Here is a 23,301-nt window from a genome sequence, read left to right as displayed (position 1 = left end):
TTTTCTTTACCTATTCTTCTCAGTACTTCATTGTTTGTAACTCTATCTACCCAGGAAACCCTCATAATTTTTCTATAGGTCCACATTTCAAAGGCGTTAAGTCGTCTCATTGTCTCTACATTTAACGTCCATGATTCCACTCCATAGTATAGAACACTGTAGATGTAACATTTTGTTAGGAGTACTTTAAGAGCTAATGTTAAATCTTTGCTACATAGGACCTTTTTCATTTTTATAAAATTAGAACGTGCTTTTTCGATTCTGACTTTTATTTCTGCAGTGTAGTCATTATTTTCTGTTATAAGTGTTCCTAGGTAAGTGTACTTTTTTACTCTTTCGATCTGCTGGCCCTCTACTATCAAGATTTCGTTAGTATTATGGTTGTTTTTACTAATTTTCATAAACTTCGTCTTTTTGATATTGAGAGAGAGTCCGTACTCCCTACTACACCTTACTATTTTACTCATGAGTCTTTGCAGGTCTTGTAAACTATCGGCTATTATTACTGTATCATCTGCATATCTGATGTTGTTAACTAAGACTCCATTTACTCTTATGCCGACTGTTTCATCTTCCAGAGTTTCTCGCATTACCTCTTCAGAATAAGCGTTAAATAATAGAGGTGATAGTATGCAGCCTTGCCTGACTCCTCTCTTTATTTCCATTTCTTCAGATGTTTCTTTTTCAATTCTTACTATTGCTCGCTGATTGTAATAGAGGTGTGTTATTAGTCTTAAATCTCTTTCATCTAGGTTTTTATTTTTTAGGATTTCCATGAGTCGATCATGTTTTACTTTATCAAACGCCTTATTGTAGTCTATAAAACAGACGTAAAGAGGATGGTTAACATCCAAACATCTCTGTGTCAGCACGTTGAAGGAGAATAATGCCTCTCTGGTACCCATACCATTGCGGAACCCATATTGAGTGTCACTAATATCCAGCTCCAGTTTAGAGTGTATTCTGGCGTGGATAATTTTCAAGGTATGTGACATTAAGCTTATGGTTCGGTAGTTACTGCATTCTTTTGCATTCACCTTCTTTGGCAAACACACAAAGGCTGATGTCAACATTTCTCTAGGGATGATTCCTGTAGTATAGATAGCGTTGTACAGTTCTACTATTATGTCCAGGTTTTTCTCGTTGACCAACTTTATCAGCTCGCTAGGCAATTCATCTGGACCAGCAGATTTATTGGTTTTCATAGAGTTTATTGCCTGACTAACCTCTGATTTGGTTATCTCTGGGCCTACATCTCCCGTTTGGCTATCTACGGATGTACTAGCTTCTCTCTGGTCATGAAATAGTTCCTCGATATACTCTTTCCATCGTCGTAGTTTTCGTTTTGTCTCCATTATAATATTTCCATTTTTGTCGAGCAATATATTTGAGGTTCTTCTATTTCCTATTCCGGCTAAACAAAAAACAATTATCCTAGGACAATTAGGGACGAAGTTAGCTCCCCCTTTTTTTTAATTCACATATTCTTGCAAAATAATTTTGCAATATTTAGAATTACTTTTTGTCATTTTTTTAATTAAATTAATAGTGTAAATCTTCTTCTTTCATAAACTATCCAAAGTATTACTGTAACTTCATCATTTTCTGACTTATTAGTGTTGCAAAAAAAATTAATTTGGGATAAACAAATTAAATAACTTTTAAACTATTTGACCAATTGCTTTGAAATGTAGAGTATGATTTAAGCACCAGAAGTCTCAGCATTCCGTGTAATAAGAAGGTTCTAAGTTAATTTTTACATAAGTTATGAATATTTATAAAAACTAAAAAATGTATGATTTATTTTGCAATTTTCTAAGCAACCAATAAGGATATACATATTCCGCGAACGCCATATTGAAGTTTTTTATACGATTTATGAATTTTTTGCTCTCAAATTGTTTAGAATGCTTTACTTTTTAGTAATACAGTGGAACTTGGTTATAGCGTCATTGAAGGGTCCAGTAAAAAAATGACGCTATATCAGAGTGACGTTATAAAAGAGGTAGAAAAAAAAAAGAAATTTTAACAAGGCAAAATTTTATTACAGTATTATTTGCACTATTTTATTACAGCAGAAAATTTGACTCTATGATGGCACTGACAAATAATAAGAAATCATAAACTGCCACTGTACACAAAGGGATAATGGGCCTTTGTCACATTCTTGGAAGGAGCAATGTCGCAAAGCTGGAAACGCATTGCACTTTATTCTTCATAAAATGAAAAAACAACAACCTACTGTAAAATTTTATGACGCTATAGACGAGGGTTACTTTATTTTTACCGTTAAAACCGGGTTTTTAATAATGTTATCGAATAGTTTTTGGCCGGACCTATTAAAAATTGACGTTACAACCGAGGTGACGTAACTACCGAGGCCGTAATATCCAAGTTCCACTGTAAACGAAAAAAGCGAAAATTAACCTTTTTTGATCTTCATTTGTTTATAACTATGTTTATCATCAAAATCGGCTGCAGGAAACATATCGTTGGTATACTACGAAAACCAGATAAATGTCGAAATACCGAAATCGAGAAAAAACGTTTTAAAGTTTAGTGCTTTATTTTGAATTAAGCGTACCAGTTGTGTTTGATATTCGATATGCTAGTGAAAGATGCATATATCAGAAATAATATTTTATCATTAGTTTGAAATAGTTAGGAGACCTAGCTGATTAAACCTAAATTTAATATTGAGGTGCGATCACTTACCTGGTTTTACCTGTAAATCAAAATAAATCACACTGTATTAAAGACACTTATCACCTTTTTACTGAATATGGTAGATATACAACAGTAGAAATATATTGTTGTCCGGCAAATATATATGTGCGCTTAGTTGGTTTTACATGCAACCGAACTTTGATTTTATGGAAGTAAGTAGCGATCTATTGTTTTATTTGAAAATGAAAAGTTGGTTAGGTGTAACTTATTTGTTTATTACACAAATTATCTGCTGAATGGTAAGTCGATCATTTATTGGGTTTTACCTGTATGTAGAGTGTAAAAAGCTGAAAATTTTGGTATACTTAACTTAATATTTTAAAATTGGTCATTTATCTGGTTTTCGCAGTATACCGACGATATCGCTTATTATTATAGATGTCCATAATAGTCAAAACATTTGGTTTCGGCCGGAGGGGGTCGTGTCACCAACAGGATATTTTTTTCCTTATTTCTCTGAACTAATGAGCAATATATCCTTATTAGTGTATATTGAATCTAATACATAGTTTTATTTATTTTAATATACATGTATATTTGTAGGCCTTGAAGCTACTGAAGACATAGACATTACTCCCAAAATCGATGCCTTCCTACCGAGCGTAGGCATAGTCATGGGCAACACAACCGATAATGTAGACGGCGTCTTAGAGCAAAGACATAATTTATTAACTAGAACAGACTCTTCTCACATGGACGACGTTAAACTATCCAGTATTATGCAAAGCGTTTCTATTAGTTCTGGCTTGAGTCCAACGCCGGAAATTCAAATTAATTCCGAAAATATGGACGACTCTTCGAAAAAGAACCCTCCAAACTCGTTGGCTTTGGATAAAAAGTTTAGCAAATCGTCAATTGAAGTGAATGACACAAAAGATAAGGTAAGTATACAATTTTTTATAATCAAAGAGTATGAGCTAATCACTTTGGTTCTCGTTATTCGATATTTACGTAAATCTTTTTGGATGTATATTGTCTGGTGTCGCTTGAAGTATATAACTATTAGTGGAGTTAATGGAGTTTTTACTTACGGAAAAAATCAAACAAGATAGAAATTTATACAATTTCATTAAGAAATGTATAATACATATCAAAAAGTGGGTGCTTAATTTTTTATTAAAGAAATGAACTGTGAGATTATTTGTTTTTTAAATACCTACAAAAATATAATTTTTAGAAAAAATTGACTTAGCCATTGAAAAATTCAGACAATTTTACACAAAGAACCTTGTATACAGATTTTTATAAAATTAAATCTAGAGCTTCTATAATTGTTTATTTATAACGCTCGAGTCACCCCTCTCACAAACATTAGCACACGGTATAGTAACGTTCGGCGGAGCGCGCTATTGAGTTAATTTGACATAATTTTTTAACTAATTGATCAAATTAAATTTTACATTTAATTGGAAATGAAAGAAGAACATTAAAGCTATCTCATAGTTATATTACAACGAAAAAAAAATATGTGAATAAGTACAATATAGGCGGAAAGTGAGACAAATTACTTCCCAAACATCGTACTAAACGATGTTTCATTCAAAAAAATCTCAAAAATTTAGTTCAAATAATACGACGTCTCAAAAAATGTAATTTTTGAAAACTTCTTAGTTTTACAGAATTACTACCACTTTAAGAGGATATTACTCAAGTTTAAAGGTATATTACAATTTTATACGTGTTTTTAAAGCTGTAATGTAGTCTTTAAAGTGTACTAAATTATTTTATTTTGAACATTAAAAAAACAACTTATTTTTGAGAAAATTAAGAAACATAAAAAAATGTAATACAAAAACAGAAAAATATCAGTTAAACAATGTTTATACAAAATCATCAAAACTTTTTTCTGTACTACTTACCAAAAATATATTTAATAACAAGCTTTTGAGCTCTTATACAGTATGTCTGCGTAACTTAGAACCTATGGGAATAATTTTTATTATCAATTCTACGAAAAATTCTTACGTATTCGTAGGTATTCTTCATAAAATGCTCTGCATAGTATAAAATTTAAGATTCAACCATCAGATATTGTCTAAATTTTACCAATTTTTTACGAGGTATGTCAAAAAATAATAATTTCGCTTAAGAATAAAGTACCTTTATATTTCACAATATTGAAAAATATTATTATAAAAAGTTGTTCGAAATTAAAAACTGTTTCAATATGCCATTGGATCCTCCTAATTGAAATATTGTGAACTATAAAGGTAGGTACTTTACTCTTGAGCGAAATTCATATTTTTTGACATACCTCGTATAAAATTGATAAAATTTGATATCTGATGATTGTTTCTTAGATTTTAGACCATTCAGAGCATTTTATGAAGGATACCTTTTTTTCGTAAAATTGATAATAAAGAAGTTTCCCATATTGTTCCAAGTTACGCAGACATATTGTAAAAGTACTCAAATCTTTTTATTAATTTTCAAATTGTAATGTCAGATTCAAATTCAGCATAATCAAAAAGAAAATTAATAAAAAAATTGTGATCAAAGTAGAATGATGAATTCACCGATATTTTAAAAAAATTGATATGACGAAAGTTAAAATGGTCGAACTAAAAATAATCTTGTCCAGTAGTCCGTATAATATTTACAATGCATAATATACAACTATTGTATATATATATATATATATATATATATATATATATATATATATATATATATATATATATATATATATAATAATATACAACTATTGTATATATATATATATATATATATATATATGGATAGTTGGTCAGCTCAATAGGAAAATTTGTTTGATTCAAATTGAGATAGTCACCCCACAATAATTCTGTCAGGGTCGCAACGTCAAAATGCATAGACACCAAGTTGGATACGATTCTATTCATAACACCCCAACTCGCATATATATTAAGAAAACTAAATATATATGGAAGAATACATTTAGAAATTGAATTAATGATGTCATGCTATTACATATATAATATATAGTAGCATGACATCATTAATTTAATTTCTAAATATACTCTTCTAATATATATTTATTTTTCTTAATATGTATGCGAGTTGGAGTGTCATGAATAGGATCGTATCCAACTTGGTGTCTATGCATTTTTACGTTGGAACCCTGACAGAAATTGTGGGGACATCTGGTGATTGTCTCAATTTGAATCAAATATATTTACCTATTGGGCTGACCAACTATCTTCCTATATAAACAATGATACAACTTTTCTTACAACAATATATTTTTTAGATCGAATACAAGCCCATTGACCGTTCAACTTCCGACTATGATGTTCAGCTAAACATTTCTCAATCCCAAAGTGAGTCCGCTTTGAGAAAAATGAGCACAATGACTCCAATGGAAACCACCAAAGACTTAGTAAGTCATTCTTATGTATAAACGAGTACTCAACAAAAATGGTACATTCCATGTCAAATCACTCAGGCAAAATATTTTGGATTTCCGATTTGTCTGAAAATCGGTATATAGCTTCTGCGGGACGTAAAAATACGATATTTAAGGTCAAAAAATCTTCTTTTTTCCTCAAAATGTTATTTTATGCGATTTTACAGTGATTTGGTGTTTATTTAAATAAATTTGCATTTTCTATCGTAAAGTATCAATGAAAATCATAATATTTTAATAGAAGGGACTCAAAAATGTCATTATATGGCATTATAACAAGCTATTTTGATTCAACACAAGTTTTTGATCAAATTTTATAGTGTAGAAAGCTTTAAAATACCGTTTTTACATTTTCCTCCATTGCCAAAATACATCATCATCGATTTGGCTGAAAATTTGCCCACAGATAGCCAAAATATAGGACTTTAAGCGGTTAGAAAGATTTGAATTATATTACAATGCCAAAAAAGCTACATGCAGTAATATCAGACTCAAAAGTATATTAGTCCAATCGGGATAGCATTTGACCTTGCATGCCGAGCTGCCCAAAATTTTATTTTTCTAATCTATACTAGTCTAAATTTAAAATCACGAATGAATTCCTCCGTTACGTTAGCCGCCATCTTGATTTTAAAGGAGAACCTGTTTTGCTCAATATATCCGCCATTTTTAACTTTTCTACAAAAATGTTAGGAACTGAAATTGTTCCAAATAAATCGTATTTACAATTATTACAATTTCTTTTTAACAGTTTTTGTCGTGAGATCGATATTTTCGAGTTAATTGTACTTACAGTAGACGCCTATATTTTTGACTATGATATTGCATGTAACTTTTTTGGTATTGTAATATAATTCAAATAATTCTCACCACTTAAAGCAATATATTTTGGCTATCTGTGGGCAAATTTTCAGCCAAATTGATTATGATGTATTTTAGGAATGGAGAAAAATGTAAAAAAACGGTATTTAACGTTTTCTACACTATAAAATTTGATCAAAAACTTGTTTTGAATCAAAGTAACCTGTTATAATGCCATATAATGACATTTTTGAGTCCCTTCTATTAAAATATTATGTTTTCCATAGATACTTTACGATATAAAATGCAAATTTGTTTAAATAAACACCAAAACACTGTAAAATCGCATAACACAACATTTTGAGAAAAAAAGAAGATTTTTTGACTTTAAATATCTTATTTTTACGTCCCGCAGAAGCTATATACCAATTTTCAGACAAATCGGAGATCCAAAATTTTTTTAGCTCCAAAATTAAGTGATTTGAAATAGAATCACCATTGTTACCGAGAAAAGACCTATATTTGACAACTCAACTTCATTTCTGTTTAATAATAGCAAACGACATATTCTTTCCTGTAATTCTATTTATACAGTAGAGTAGTAGAGCTTAGATTACTCTTATTTTTTCAGGTACTATCCCCGTTGAGCAAATTGGCTAAAGGCGTTCAAAACATCGGTGCCAATTTGGATCCAAGAAAACTGAGCGGACAAGTACGACACATCAGCGAAAGAGAAATGGAGGAACACAAAAAATTACAGCAGCGTTGGCAGAATAGTAAAACTAGACTTATTGCTCTGTAAATTTTAGCGCTAGCTTTGAGGTCATTTTAAGCTTCATATCTTGTTTAATTTATTTGTCACCCTTAGTCTTACACAGAAAAAATACTGCGTTAAATATACAGGATGTTAGTAAATAAGTATGAAAAACTTTAAGGGATAATTTCTACATGAAAAAATAATGGCAGTTTGGTCTATAAACATATGTCCGCAAATGCTTTGTTTCCGAGATACAGGGTGTCGAAATTTTTATTTCAAACTGTCAATTTTTTATTGCTCTAAGACCGGTTGAAATATGAAAATTAAATTTGGTGGGTATCAAGAGGTAGTTATTGCGCATTTTTTGGCAAACAAATAACAATTTTATATTCATCATTAGCGCGCCTACGGGTAATGGTCTGAATTTTTTTAAAGAAAAAAATGGTACGCCACTGAGATATTTCAAATTAAAAATTATTTTTGTATTCCACGTTTAATTTATGAAAAAGAACCTTTCTTGTATTTTTTTCCTATGGTGCACCGTTCTTATGCGAAAAAATAAAACATCTTCGAGCGTATTTTCATTTCTTAAAAGTTATTGTTCTCAAAGTAGAACAATAACAGAAAATATTACTAAAAAGATTTTAACTAGGTGCAAAGCTACAACAAATGTTCAAAATTACCTCCTTTAAAGGTGACGGAATAATTTTATATTCACCATTGGCACCCGCACAGGTAATGGTCTGAATTTTTTAAAGAAAAAAAAAGTACGCCTCTGAGAAACGTCAAATTAAAAATAATTTTTGAATTCCTCGTTCAATTTACGACAAAAAATCATTCTTGTCTTTTTTTCATATGCGGCGCCGTTTTTATACAAAAAATAAAACATCTTAACGCTTACAAATAATTCGAGGTAGATTCCAAATGCATAGAAACTTATTTTAAATACTTTGTAAACGTTAAGATATTTTATTTTTTTGCATAAAAACGGCGCCTTATATGAAAAAAAGACAAAAACGATTTTTTTTCGTAAATTGAACGAGGAATTCAAAAATGATTTTTAATTGGGCATACCTCAGTGGCGTACTATTTTTTTCTTTAAAAAATTCGAGCCATTACCCGTACGCGCGCCAATGGTGAATGTAAAATTACTCTGTCACCTTTAAGGGAGGTAATTTTGAACATTTGTTGTAGCCTTGCACATAGTTAAAATCTTTTTAGAAATATTTCCTGTGATAGAGTGGTCATTAAGAAGGATATATTGGAAATAGGTTTTCAGTAGGTATGGCAGCGCCTTAGTACATTATCTTGGCCTTTAACTAAGAGTAATCAAGAAACATCAACGAACCTCTAATAGACGGAGAGGCAGCACTGAAAAATCTCTTTGAATTTACTAAAGCTAAATTTTTCACAGTTGATTACTGTGATTGTGTAGAGAAACATACTGCGGTCGGTCAAGCGAAACGTAGAACAGGGGTTACTGAGAGGGTATCAAAGTTGCTTTCCCACGAAGGTAATTAAATCCATTTACTAAGGCTGAAAATTAGTACACACATTCTAAATTAAATATAAATAAAAGTTATTATAGTCGGTCAGCTGTATGACGGGAGAGAGCCGGTCGGTCGGCCCCAATGAATGTACAGGGTTATTCACTATATTTTGACCCCCTTGTAAACTGCTTTATTTACAGAATTAGAAAAAAATGTAAAGTACAAAAGTTATTCGATTTTTTAATTATGATTTTTTGACATATATATCGTACTAGTAACGTCATCCATGTGGGCGTGATGACGTAATCGACTATTTTTTTAAATGAGAATAGGAGTCGTGTGCTAGCTCATTTGAAAGGTTATTCAATTCTCTATTCAGTACTATAAACATTAAGATCATTATTTATACAGGGTGTCCAAATTTTTTTTTAATTATTAATTAAACAATTAATTTAATTAAAATTTTTTTTTAACAACCTCTATAATTAATCATGTTAATGTTTATATTACTGAATAGGGAATTGCATAACCTTTCAAATGAGCTAGCACTCGACCCCTATTCCCATTTAAAAAAATAGTCGATTACGTCATTACGCCCAATTGGATGACGTCACTAGTACGATATGTATGTCAAAAAATCATAATTAAAAAATCGAATAACTTTTGTATTTTACATTTTTACATTTTCTAATTCTGTAAATAAGGCAGTTTACAAGGGGGTCAAAATGTAGTGAATAACCCTGTACATTCACTGGGTCAGACCGACCGGCTCTGTCCCGTCAGACAGCTGACCGACTATAATAACTTTTATGTATATTTAATTTAGAATGTGCGTACTGATTTTCAGCCTTAGTAAATGGATTTAATTACTTTCGTAGGAAAGCAGCTTTGATACCCTCTCAGTAACCCCTGTTCTACGTTTCGCTTGACCGACCGCAGTATGTTTCTCTACACACTCACAGTAATCAACTGTGAAAAATCTAGCTTTAGTAAATTCAAAGAGATTTTTCAGCGCTGCCTCTTGGACTATAAGTAGCTGCTTTAACGCTTGAAATCAACGATTGGTACAGAGCAGAAAAGAGTACAGAGCATAAAAAAGATGCCCCCGTTAAGATAGGCTGCCCTCACTCTCAGAATTAAATTTTTTTCACTTTTGTACCTTCCATGTGTTTAAAAAATAACACTCAGTGCAATGTTAGAGCCCACAACCCTCCCCTCCACCCTCTTCCATTACCTCAGGGATACTGGACAACTTCTGGAGTTTTCTGTTAATTTGTTTATTTCGTGTATTACTCGAAAAACAAGTCTATAAAATGGAGAAAATTTCCCAAAAACCCCTACAAAAGTAGTTTTTCGGATTTTTGACGGTTTAGGGAAAAATCTGAAAAATCAGAAATATATTTTTTGGTAAAAAATACAAAATAAAAAAGAATGTGTGTGTACTTTGTACGCACGTAAGAAGTTATACTTCTATTATATAATTTCAACGAAATAAATATACTTAACAGTTTATTTGTATTATATTAAACTAACTTTCTTTCATTTTTTTTTATTAAAACAATACCAAAAATAATAATAAAAAAAAAGAATATGAATCATCCTAGATTTGAACCCGGGACCTCTCGATCTCTGGTCCAATGCTCTACCAAACAAGCTATCAAGCCCCGTGTACGTGACGTCTCGGATATAATTACACATCACGGTGACAAATAGATCAAGTGAAGTATAAAAATGTTATAATAGATATTTTATTATCTTACGCCCGAGGAAGACAAATCCAAAGACACAAAAATTATAATAAATAATACATTTACTAAAAACACTAATATATTCTTTTAATGACTTATTTGCGCTGATACATACTTGAAAGATTAGCAACGAACTACATACTGTCTGTGTGCGCATGCGCCCAGAATTATAAAATTTCACTCTCAATCGTAAAGAAGTGTAACTTAAAAAAAAATAGATCTGCAGCCATCTCCAAAAAAAGTTTACGCTTTTTTCGAAAAACAGAAAAATGCATTTTTAGGTACACATCTTATGAGTCTATGAAAAATAGGAAGTTTTGTAAAAGACTCAACGGCAACAATGCGTGTGAATATTTGGAAATTTTTATTTTAATTGCAAAATAATTAAAAACGAAAATTACGTTTTACGCGGTAGGGGGAGGGGGTGGCGGGGTGGAGTCTTATTTTTTAAACACCAAACGTTATGATTAACCCAGCAAAAACTTGCAAAAATCCGTAGAAATCACTAAAAATCATGGTTTTTCGGGTTTAAAGGTGTTTCGAGCAATTTTTGAATGTCATGAAGGATTTCAAATTATACAGGGTGTAGCAAAAATACAGGTCATAAATTAAATCACATATTCTGGGACCAAAAATAGTTAGATTGAACCTAACTATAGTACTATATACCTAGTACAAACCTAGTACTAGAGCCTAACTATACCTTAGTACAAATGTGCACATAAAAAAGTTATAGCCCCTTGAAGTTACAAAATAAAAATCGATTTTTTCCAAAATATTGAAAACTATTTTAGATTTTTTATTGAAAATGGACATGTGGCTTTCCTATGGCAGCAAAAAATAAAAGTGAAATTTGTGCACCCCATTAAAATTTTATGGGGGTTTTGTTCCCTTAAACCCCCCCAAATATTTGTGTACGTTCCAATTAAATTATTATTGTGGTACCATCAGTTAAACAAAATGTTTTTAAAACTTTTCCGTCTCTTTGTAATTTTTCGATAAGTCAGTTTTTATCAAGATATTTTGAACATTTGTAAAATCCATCACAATCTTTTACATGGTAAGTAAGATTATAGAGACCTGATAATAATATGAAAATTATTTATTGTGAATTTACATTTTTTGGGTATATTTTGAAACATATTAATATCTCGATAAAAAATCGGTTATCGAAAAAATACTAGGAGACAAAAAAGTTTTAAAAATATTGTGTTTAACTAATGGTACCACAATAATAGTTTAATTTGAAGGTACACAAACATTTAGGGCGTTTAAGGGAACAACACCCCCATAAAATCTTTATGTAAACATATTAAAAAAGAAGCCGCATCTCGATAAAAACTGCCTTATCGAAAAAATACTTATAAAATTTTTTATGGGGTGTACAAATTTAACTATTATTATTATTTTTTAAATATTCTTACCATAAGAATACCACATGTCCATTTTTAATAAAAAATCTTTAACAGTTTTCGATATATTGGAAAAAAACGATTTTCATTTTGTAACTCCAGAGGGCTGTAACTTTTTTTATGTGCACATTTCTACTAAGGTAAGTTAGGTTCAATCGAGCTATTTTTGGTCCCAGAATATGTGATGTAATTTATGACCTGCATTTTTGTTACACCATGTATATAACCTATAAAAATCTTTAATTGATCTGTTTTGAAGTCTATAAAAGAGAGAAAATCCTCCAAAACCCCCAAAATACCAGTTTTTCGCGGTTTTGAAGTTGGCGCACGTTACGGAAAATCTGAAAAACATCAGGAATATATTTTTTGATAAAATACACCTAATAAGAAAATTAGACCTGCAGCCATCTCCAAAAAAGAAGTTAAACTCTTTTTTGCTAAAAGAAAAATGCAGCTGTAGGTTATATACCTACGTCTTGCTGGGACACACCCAGGGTTGACAAAAACCAAGGTTTTTTCAAAAAATCCAAAAATAAACCAGGTTTATGTGATACAAAGTATCATTAGTCTAAATACTTTAAAAATGAATAAATTATTCTATAAAATAATAGTAATCAGCAATGAAAAAAATGATTAAGACAACGTTTACTTTTATTTACACACACAAAAAATTAAAATAACAAAAAAAAACATCTTCAAACGTAATAATATTCAAAATAGCTAAGTTCGGAAGTAAAAAAATATAATTTATTTATCTTAATTTTCTTCATTTGCGGCAGCTGTATTAAAGACTTTAAATAAAAACACCAGTTTGGAGGCTCAATAAAAAATCCAGGTTTTTGAAGTTATACTTCTTTAGGCACGAGGGCGAGTTTTTATATTCCCTGGGGCATGCGCACACTGACAGTATGTTGTTAGTTGCTAAATCATCCAAGTTATAATGTATGTATTATCAGCGCAACTAAGGTTTGAAAATAATATATTAGTGTTTTTAGTAAATATATTTATTATAATTTTTGTGTCTTTGGATTTGTCTTCCTTGGGAGTAAGATAATACGTATTTTAAACATTTTTATATTTAATACTTCACTTGATCTATTTGTCACCGTCGTTTGTAATTACGTCCCAGAAGCCGTAAAAACATAACCCTGATGGGTTATTGGTAGAGCATTCGACTACATAACGTGAAGGTCCCGGGTTCAAATCCTGACACGGACGATTGTAATCTTTTTTTTTTTTTTTTTTTTTTTAATAAAAAATTTTTAAAAGTGGTAATATCAAAATTATGTAGTTTATTAATTAAATAAAATACAAATAAACTTTTAAGTATATTTATTTCGTTGAAATCATATAATAGAAGTATAACTTCTTACGTGCGTACAAAGTACACACACATTCTTTTTTTTCTTAAAAAACCAGTTGATTTAAACCATGGTTTAAACCAAGGTTTTAAGCATGTTGGTTTAAACCTGCCAACCCTGGACACACCGTTTGATTTTTTATTAAGCAGTTACGATATTTATGTAACACTCAAAACTAATTCATAAAATTTCTTTATCTTTTATTGGGTGACAAATATTTTAAACTTGTTCTAGATTCAGCTCAACTCAACAGAAGTAGTGATTATTTAGTGATATGTACAAAATGTTATCGCATATATTTATTACGTGATTGTAAATATGTAGATGATGTTATAATTTATTTTCTTTATACTCATATTTATTTTAGAATCATTTAAGTCCAATCATTTATTTACTAATTTTAACGTACCAGGTGTTGATAATATATTGTTTGTACTTATATTTTTATGGATTATATTATATTACATAATTGTTTAAGGAATTCGATGAAATATGACTATTTTAGGTTTTTCATTGTCGTTGAACATATCCCATATTATTCACTGAGTGGTTACCAACATAGTACTCCTTCAGTTTGTGCATGTTTAGTTTCTATCATATATGAAACATTTCTAATTCCGCAAAACTTCCATTTTAACGTAGATATCCTTATTTGACTGTCAATATTATACTGGATAATTTAAGTTCTGTTCAATTGTCGAAAGTGAGAGGCCTTAAAATTAACATCAAAGACAAAGTGGATGGCAGTTGGAAAGATTAATATAGATCAATGTCTCTTTCTCTTAATATGGAGACGAAATAGAACGTTGCAGAATGATAATAACCGGGATCGAAATATCATGTAAGGATTTTATGACCTGGAATCCAGTTTTATGTAAAAGAAAGCGGTCGATGCATATTCGCAAGAAAGTCCTGAAATGTTATGCAGGGTGTATCCTATTATATGAAATGTGAACAAGAAATCAAATAGACTACATCCTAATAAGATCAAGATGAAAGTCGTCGGCCATCAACTGTAAAACATATCCTGGCGCAGACTGTGGAAGCGATCATCAACTCCTGGTATTGAACGTTCGACTTCGTTTTAAAGTCCCCAAAAGAAGACCCCAGAGAAAAGTCATGTCTCTAAATCCATCAAAAATCAATGACTTCCAACAAAACCTAGAAGAAGCTCTTTCTTTAGACCAAGTAAATAGTGACCCTGAGAGCACTTGGATCTATCTCAAAGGTAAGGTAATCGAGGCTGCAAAAGACTGTGGGGCAGAGGTTTCCACTGGCCGTAAGCCATGGATATCCGATAATACGTGGACTGTGATTCAACGCAGAAAAGAACATAAAACTAGATACGGAACAAACGATGAATACAGAGCGTTATCGAAAAAAATCAGAAAACAGTGCCGCAAAGACAAAGCTGATTACATCTCTCAAATATGCAGAGAGATAGAGGAATATAGCTGTCGAAATGAACCGAGGGATTTATTCCAGAAGATCAAACTCCGTACCAGAGAATTTAAACCTCAAAAGTGGTCTGTAATACATAAGGAAGGTAATATCAAGACCGTCGTCGTTGACGATGACGGTATTGCATTTGGTTGTCTTTTTAAAGACAGATCACATGCTGTGATTTTTTTGTGACGGATATTCTTGAGTTGGGATTGATTTCATGTAATCGAATGAACTATCTTTTAGTAACGTCGTCCCAGGAACGCAACTCATAAATATTGGCGATATCATTTTAAAGTCTTCTACTTTAAAATGTATAATATACGTCTGAATTGCCAATATAAATGAGTCAGATTGAATAAATTATTAGAAGAATTTTTTTTACTTAGCAACAACATTTTTGTTTATTCTAGTAGTATTTTGTATTTTGACAACGAAACCCGATTTGGGCTTCGAAACGTTAATAAAATCATTTTTTTGGTAAAATTGTGGCTTATTCCCATTAGAAATACAGTAAAACCTCGATAGAACGGACCTCTATTTAACGGACTTCGGATATAACGGACAAAAATCCGATCGAATGAAAAAAAATTTGAATGCAAAAAAATATGAAAAATCGAATTCTGGAAGAAAAATTAGCGAGGAAAGGATCGCGGCACTAGTTTGTACTCAAGCCGATGGATCGCATGGATTGACTGTTATAACTATTGGCAAATCTCATAAATCTATGTAGAGTAGTCAAAGATATAATGCATCATCTGCTCGTTTCATATTATCGCTCTAATAAGGCATGGTTCACCACAGATATTTTCAAAAATTGTTTTTTTTTTAAGAATTTGTACCTGCAGTGAGAAAATTTCAAGAGAAGAAACTGGAAATACCGCCGAAAGAGGTGAATTGTTTATTGATTTTAGACAACACTCCTGCTTATCCCCCTGAAAATATTCGTCATTCAGAAGATGGTAACTTTAATTGAATCGTTTTTTCCAAAAAAATACATAGCTTATTCAACGCATGGATCAGTGAATAATTTTGGCAACCAAACGAGTATATTGTAAAAAGTTTTGAGATGAAGTCGAGAAGTAAAAAAGTACCAAACAAAACTTAATTCCTCTCTTAACTTAGAGATTTGTACACTGTATCTAAAGTACTACGGCATATATTAAAAAAAAAAACATTTTTGATTGATTTTAGACCTATTTTTATATAACGGATTTTCGGCTTTAACAGACATATCGTCCCCCCAATTAGTCCGTTATATCGAGGTTTTACTGTAGTTGATTATAAAAATGCCACAAGGAAATAGCTTCAGAACAACATAAAGATATAATTGTCAAGTTTTCATTAAATTTATTGTAATATTCTTCCTTCAATAGTTATAAAAATCTGTGATTTACTGATAAACTAAGTTTGGTTTACTGAACATTACCTACATATATTTCATTATATTGTTTTATGCATATGATGATTAAAATCTAGGACCTATATGTAAAATTGTTAGGGTGTAAGAAAAGGCTAAAGGTAGAATAAATACATAGCTTTTATCAGTTCATACGATAAAAGTTAGGACATCAGCTGTGCTTGATAGCAACATAATGGAACGGCTAAATACCCCTATACTTTAAAACGAATTATTTAAACTCAAAAGACTTCTGTATTTATGGAAAACTAATCGTTCTGTCATTTTTATAAACATTTACAAGTTTTATCTTTAGTTCAATTAGTTCACTCATAGACTCATAGTCAATCTTGATAGTCTATGGTGCCATTTATTAGAAAAGTATAAAAAAGGATGCACCTACAAGCTTATCCTTCCTAGTGTTCTTTTCAGCAAGTGTTGTAAATATCTCACTTCGATACACTTCATTGTTTAATCACGTTGACCAGTCCATGCGTTTGATACTTTTGACCCTTTTTTGGACTTTTTAACGTTTGACAAGTCAGTGACATGGTAGCGGTACGTTAGCGACATGTAACGTTTTGAAAAAGTGCCAAAACCGTCAATAATGCTGACTCAGTTTTGCAGGCGTGGTCTCAGTGACAGGGGATTGTGTTGTCATGATGGAAACATAGACGTATATAAATTAACATAGACCGAGCACATCTGCACGTCTGCTCGTGCTGACGACAAGATCCCTTGTGGTTGTTCGATTTGTCACTCTCTAGCGCACTAAACCTGCTCACTCTCTCTCTTCTCTACAAAAAAGAGACGCTACTATACTTACTTCATGTAAAACAAGGAAAAGAGATACAAGGAAAACAAAGAAAAAAATATGGTGTCGTCACAAACTGCTCTATCTTTGTGAATATACACGTCTATACGTCTATTAATGTAAGTGGTTTACGGACTAAATATAGCGAAAGGGTTTACTACATATTAAGTATTTTTACACATTAAATTACAAATTCACATATACCCCATTCCACGAATATACGACCCTCTTGGATTATCGCGACAACGAATATTTTACTGTGCAAAATATGAAGAACAAAAGTAAATTGCAAATTATATTGTTGTTTATTGGAGTAATTATTACAGCAAAATACTTTCGTACTTCTTATGTTGCACACTAAAATATTCGTTGTCGCAATAATCCAAAACAGACTTATATTCGTGGAATACACCATAGTATATTTTATTACCTCTTAATTTTCCAATTTAAATAGTATCAATAAAAACGATTAGTTTTTTTTAAATTAAAGTAAATAATGGGAACATACAGTATGACTGAAAAATTAAAAAATTAAAATATTCTGCGAGATTCTATTATATTTAATTCGTATTTTGCTGTTTCATAGATTTGTAGACATTTCATGTTAGCTAAGAGTGTTATACCTTATCACCAGGAATGCTTACATTAAAATAAGAATGTAATTTGAATTCTAAAATTGTTTAAAGTAAATAATAATATGTGATATTACGAAACATAAAAGGTTAGTGTAAATCGCTGTGACATTTTAAATTTCCCTATGTAGGATGTAGGTACATTCCATTTTTTGTTTCTTATGATTGTACACAGTTTCCCAACACATGTTCAAATTAGCAGCCATTTTGTATTTCTAATCTATATTACATTTTGTGTGTTCAATAAACCTCTTAATGTGTTAGAGATGCCATACCATGTAATTTTGTGGAGCGATTATGTTGTTATATGTCATGTTATTACATATATCCCAACAACCATATTCATCGACCTTGATCCCTTGCTGCTTTTTACTGTCCCCAAAACTGAAAAATAAACCATGACAGGGCGAAGGTTTACCAGGAAGGAATTTCGTGTCTTAATAAAGCATTGATTTTTGGCGAAAGAAATACTGTTGAAGCCAAAGCTTGGCTTGATAAACATTATTCGGACTCTGCACCAGGAAAATTAACCGTTGAGAAATGGTTTGCTAAGTTTAAACGAGGCGAAATGAGCACCGAAGACGATGCACGCAGTGGACGCCCTAAAGAGGTTACCGACGAAAACGTCAAAAAAGTCCACAAAATAATTTTGGATGACCGTAAAGTGAAGTTGTTCGAGATAGCTGAGACTCTAAAGATATCAAAGGAACGTATTGGGATATATTGTGCATAAATATTTGGGTATGCGAAAGCTCTGTGCAAAGTGGGTGTCGCGAGAGCTCACAATCGATCAAAAACAACAACGAATTGATGATTCTGAGATGTGTTTGAAGCTCTTCAATCGTAATAAAACCGAATTTTTGCGTCGAAATATTACAATGGATGAAACATGGCTCCATCATTTCACACCAGAGTCCAATCGACAGTCTGCCGAGTGGACTGCACGTAATGAACCGACTCCAAAGCGTGGAAAGACGCAAGACTCGGCTGGAAAGGTTACGATATCAGTATTTTGGGATGCGCATGGTATAATATTCATCGACTCTCTTGAAAAGGGAAGAACCATTAACAGCGACTATTCGAAAAAACGGCCCCATATGAAGACAAAAAAAGTGCTATTTCACCAAGACAACGCACCGTGTCACAAATCAATGAAAACGATGGCAAAATTTTATGAATTGGGCTTCGAATTGCTTCTGCAGCCACCGTATTCGCCAGATATGGTTCCCAGCGACTACCACCTGTTCCCTGACCTCAAGAGATAAGATAATGCTCGCTGGAAAGAAATTTAGCACAAATAAGAAGGTAATCGCCGAAACTGAGGCTTATTTTGAGGATAAGGACAAATTGTATTATAAAAATGATATTAAAAAGTTGTATAACTGCTATATCGTTGTATCGTTCTCGAAGGTAGCTATATTGAATAATAAATTCAAATTGTATCAAAAAAAATTCTTTCTTTGTTAGCCTACGAACTTTCAGCCCAACGATTATGCGAAGAGACTTTTTGAATTTGAAGGACAAAACGGCTTTAGAGCAAGTCGATCATCTATAAACAGTTTTTTCTGCCAATCTTAAGTAATCGAGAAGAGAACGCTGAGATCTCGAGAGCTACATCTGCTCCTGGACCCAGAGCACGCCAAATAGAATTCTATTTTGCTGACGTCACAAAATAGAATTTCATAATGGCAGAATCGACGGTTGCTAGGCAACGTGACGTCACTAAAATATAATTCTATTTGGCGTGCTTCCGCATCTGGTCGATTTAACAAATGCATCCTATACTGTATCTGTTGCGAAATTATAGTAAACAAGAGTATAATAAATAAACGTTACGCTATTAACACTATTAAAGAAATAAATATACAATAATACAGTAACAAAGGTTAAAATAGGAAATCAAATATACAACGGTTTTAAGTTAGCTAAAGACCTTAAACAAGGATGCTGCCTGTCCCTAATCCTGTTCAATATATACTTAGAAGAAGTTTATTATATTTATGAGGCTATTATACTTATTTCGATGTATACACTTTTGTCAATGTTAATATAGTCACCTGTTATAACTTTAGTTTATTTAGCAGAAGCTGGTGATAAGGTTAACAATCCGTACAAGCAGATACTACAAAAATTGTTAGAAGTGTGCCTTTAATGAATGCTGATTTTTTGCACTTCAAAGCAAATTTAGTGAATGTTAGGCAATGCAGTTTTGTACGCCAATTAAATGTCAATGAATATTTAAATAATTAATTTGTTATTTTGCTATTTTACTGGGGAAATAAGCCACAATTCAAGTTGGAAATAAAATTTATTCAACGTTTCGACTCCCTTTTTGAAAATCGTTATCAAAATAAGATGCCACAAATAAATAGCTTCAGAACAAAATTAATTTGTTTATCAATATGTCACTTAATATTAGCACATAAAAGTATATGTAACATTAAGTTAAACTAATAGTATATTATACGTATATTATGCAACGAGCATTTAATGATGGCCATTATGAAGCGAGTATATAGAGTACGAGCTTCATAATGATAATTAAATGCAAGTTGTATACACGATTTTTTCTATGATCATTCACAACAAAAAATATGTTCAAATTTATTAATTTTGTAACGCAAACAAATCAAGTAGTTTGTCAGTTTGTTTACATATTGAGAACTGTCAAAGCGTATGTATTTGACTCGCCATTGGTCACTGCGTGGGCCACCTTCATCGCAAATGTCATATCGCGATTCTATTGGTTAAAAATCTGTATTGTAATGAAAATCTGTATCATAATGAAGTTCATTATGATACAGGTAGTGAAATCATAATTGATATATATATAGGGCTTTTCATCGATTGTCATTTGTTTCGAGCTTTTGTCATATGTTGTATAATCTGTATATATTAAAATTATACACGGATTATACGAAATATGACAGAAGCTCGAAACAAATGACTGTAAATGAAAAGCCCTATTATAGTATGAGAATAGAAAAAGTATTTTATACTATTGAAAACGGAGTGTTTATAACCCAGACAAAATAAACCAAAAAATACATATACAGTCAAACCCGCTTATTAGAATACCGCTTAAAAGAATATCCCGGTTTAAGGAATAAAAATTTGAGGTCCCGAAACGTTTCTACTAGCGACCAATGATCGGTTATTAGAATATACCGGTTATAAGAATAGTTTTGTTTGGCACGAAGGCTATTCCAATAAGCGGGTTCGACTGTATTACATTTTTTAAACATTATAATCGAAATTCTAATAACATATGTGCATCATATTTTAAATTTTCGCAAGTTAAGTACTTGCAGTTTTAACTTAAATATCTTATCTATTTATTATAATATAACAATTGAATGAACATCGGAAATAAAAATTAATTTACAATTTTCGGATTTTATATATTGGTTAAGCGGCGGTTCATATAAATCATTACAATTTTCTATAGGGTTACCTTCTATAATTTCACAATATAATATACACAAAACGATAATACGAAAAATAAAGAAAATTGTAAAAAAATGTTTATAACAAACTAAAACCAAAATAAAATTGAAAAATGATTATTTATTGCAAAAAATAATTGTGTAGTTATTATTTTCAAGCGCTATCCTAGACTCTTAAGACTAACAAAATCAGCCAAATTGGTCCGTTATCACCGGATATATTGCAAATTTTCAAGCGCTTTTAATTCTTTAAGTCTTTTTTTTGTAGCAGTAACTGACGTCTAAACTTTATGTTTGGAGGTACTTAAACACTTTTAGAATGTGGAAATATTGCAAGCTAAAATACTTACAGCACAATGAAATTTTCTTCCTAAATTCATATCCAATGTATGTCAAGTTGTCCGTCTTAGCAAAAAAAGCTTGTGAGATTAGTGGAGAAGATTTTAACTTTAATCCCCTAGTTTAAGAAAGCTAGTGGATTGAAGTGCAGCCAAATTAAGTTTATGGGTATAAGACTGAAATTTTATATCTACTTGACAATATTTCAGAAATGTAGGATCTAAATCGTTATTTTCTCCTGCCATTCCAGCGGCACTGTTATAACTGTGAACCAGTAGTTTATGAACACAGTTCAATTTACCAAAAATTTGTAAATTGTGACAATAGTAAAGAGTACTTTATTAATTAAAATATTCATTGACATTTAAATTTAGTTCGATATGTATTAGAAATTAACCAACATGTCAATTATTATCTTACACGAGAAATATACGAACATGTGAATAGCTAGATTGTGTTTTATTTATATACAAGTACAGTGGAACCTCGTTAACTCGGATTAATCGGGACCGCGGCCGATCCGGGTTATCGAAAATCCGGGTTAGCCGGAGAATATGGTAAAAATTAATAAAATAGGGTATACTTACAGATAAACTCAGAAAGAAATAGGGTATACTACAAGAAATGCAAAGAGATCGAGGATCTCCAAAAAAGATACGATCTATTTAACCTACATAAGAAAGTCAAAGAAATGGCTGGACTAAGAAAGCAAAATCTAACTGGTGCACTTCTGGATAGACACGGGGTCGCTATAACAGAGACCGATGAGAAAGTACAACGTTGGGCAGAATAAATCGCTGAACTGTTCGATGATGAAAGAGGGTACCTGGAACACATAGAACTTACTTCAGGAGAAATAGGTCCATATATTACAACGGAAGAAATAATACATGCGTTAAAAACAATGAAGAACAGAAAAAGCCCAGGACCTGACATGCTTCCTATCGACCTTTTGAAAATTATAGATGAGCAGCATATTGATATTTTAGTGGTACTCTTGAACAAAATTTATATCTCAGGCACATTACCCAAAGAATGGTTGACGTCGATCTTTATTTGCCTCCCTAAAAAGAAAAACGCACGAGAATGCGGCGACTACCGCACCATTAGTTTGATGTCCCATGTGCTAAAGTTGCTACTGAAAGTCATCCATAACCGAATATATCATAAACTAGACATAGACATTAATGATACGCAATTTGGGTTTCGCAAAGGCCTGGGAACTCGTGAAGCTCTTTTTTCACTTAACATACTTATACAAAGGTGCCTGGACGTCAATCAAGATATATATGCGTGTTTTATTGACTATAATAAAGCATTCGACAAAGTACGACATGAACAATTAATGCATGTTCTGGAATCAAGGAAGCTGGACTACAATGACCTCAGGATTATATCGAATTTATACTATAAGCAACGAGCAAAAGTACGTGTTAACGATCAGCTGTCGGAGGAAATTGAAATCAGACGTGGAGTGAGACAGGGATGCGTGTTGTCGCCGGTTCTTTTTAATGCCTACTCGGAAGAGATCTTGAAAAAAGCTCTGG

The 23,301-nt window shown here is 31.7% G+C and overlaps 1 protein-coding gene across 3 annotated transcripts in view; it reads left to right on the top strand.

The window, feature by feature from the left end:
* Positions 1-9,725, top strand: part of LOC114343019 (phosphatidylinositide phosphatase SAC2) — a 49,771-nt gene extending 40,046 nt beyond the window's left edge. For all 3 annotated transcript variants that reach the window (XM_028293833.2, XM_028293832.2, XM_028293831.2), the window contains 3 exons: positions 3,271-3,608; positions 5,957-6,085; positions 7,545-9,725. In XM_028293833.2, the coding sequence (XP_028149634.1) occupies positions 3,271-3,608; positions 5,957-6,085; positions 7,545-7,715 (638 nt within the window). In that variant the 3' untranslated portion in view covers positions 7,716-9,725. The remainder of the gene's footprint in view (positions 1-3,270; positions 3,609-5,956; positions 6,086-7,544) is intronic.
* Positions 9,726-23,301: the final 13,576 nt, after the last annotated feature.

Source organism: Diabrotica virgifera, chromosome 7 (genome assembly GCF_917563875.1).
Source record: "Diabrotica virgifera virgifera chromosome 7, PGI_DIABVI_V3a".
Taxonomy (NCBI): Eukaryota; Metazoa; Arthropoda; class Insecta; order Coleoptera; family Chrysomelidae; genus Diabrotica; species Diabrotica virgifera.
The sequence above is the reverse complement of the archived record's forward strand: the minus strand, read 5'-3'. Positions and strand labels throughout refer to the sequence as shown.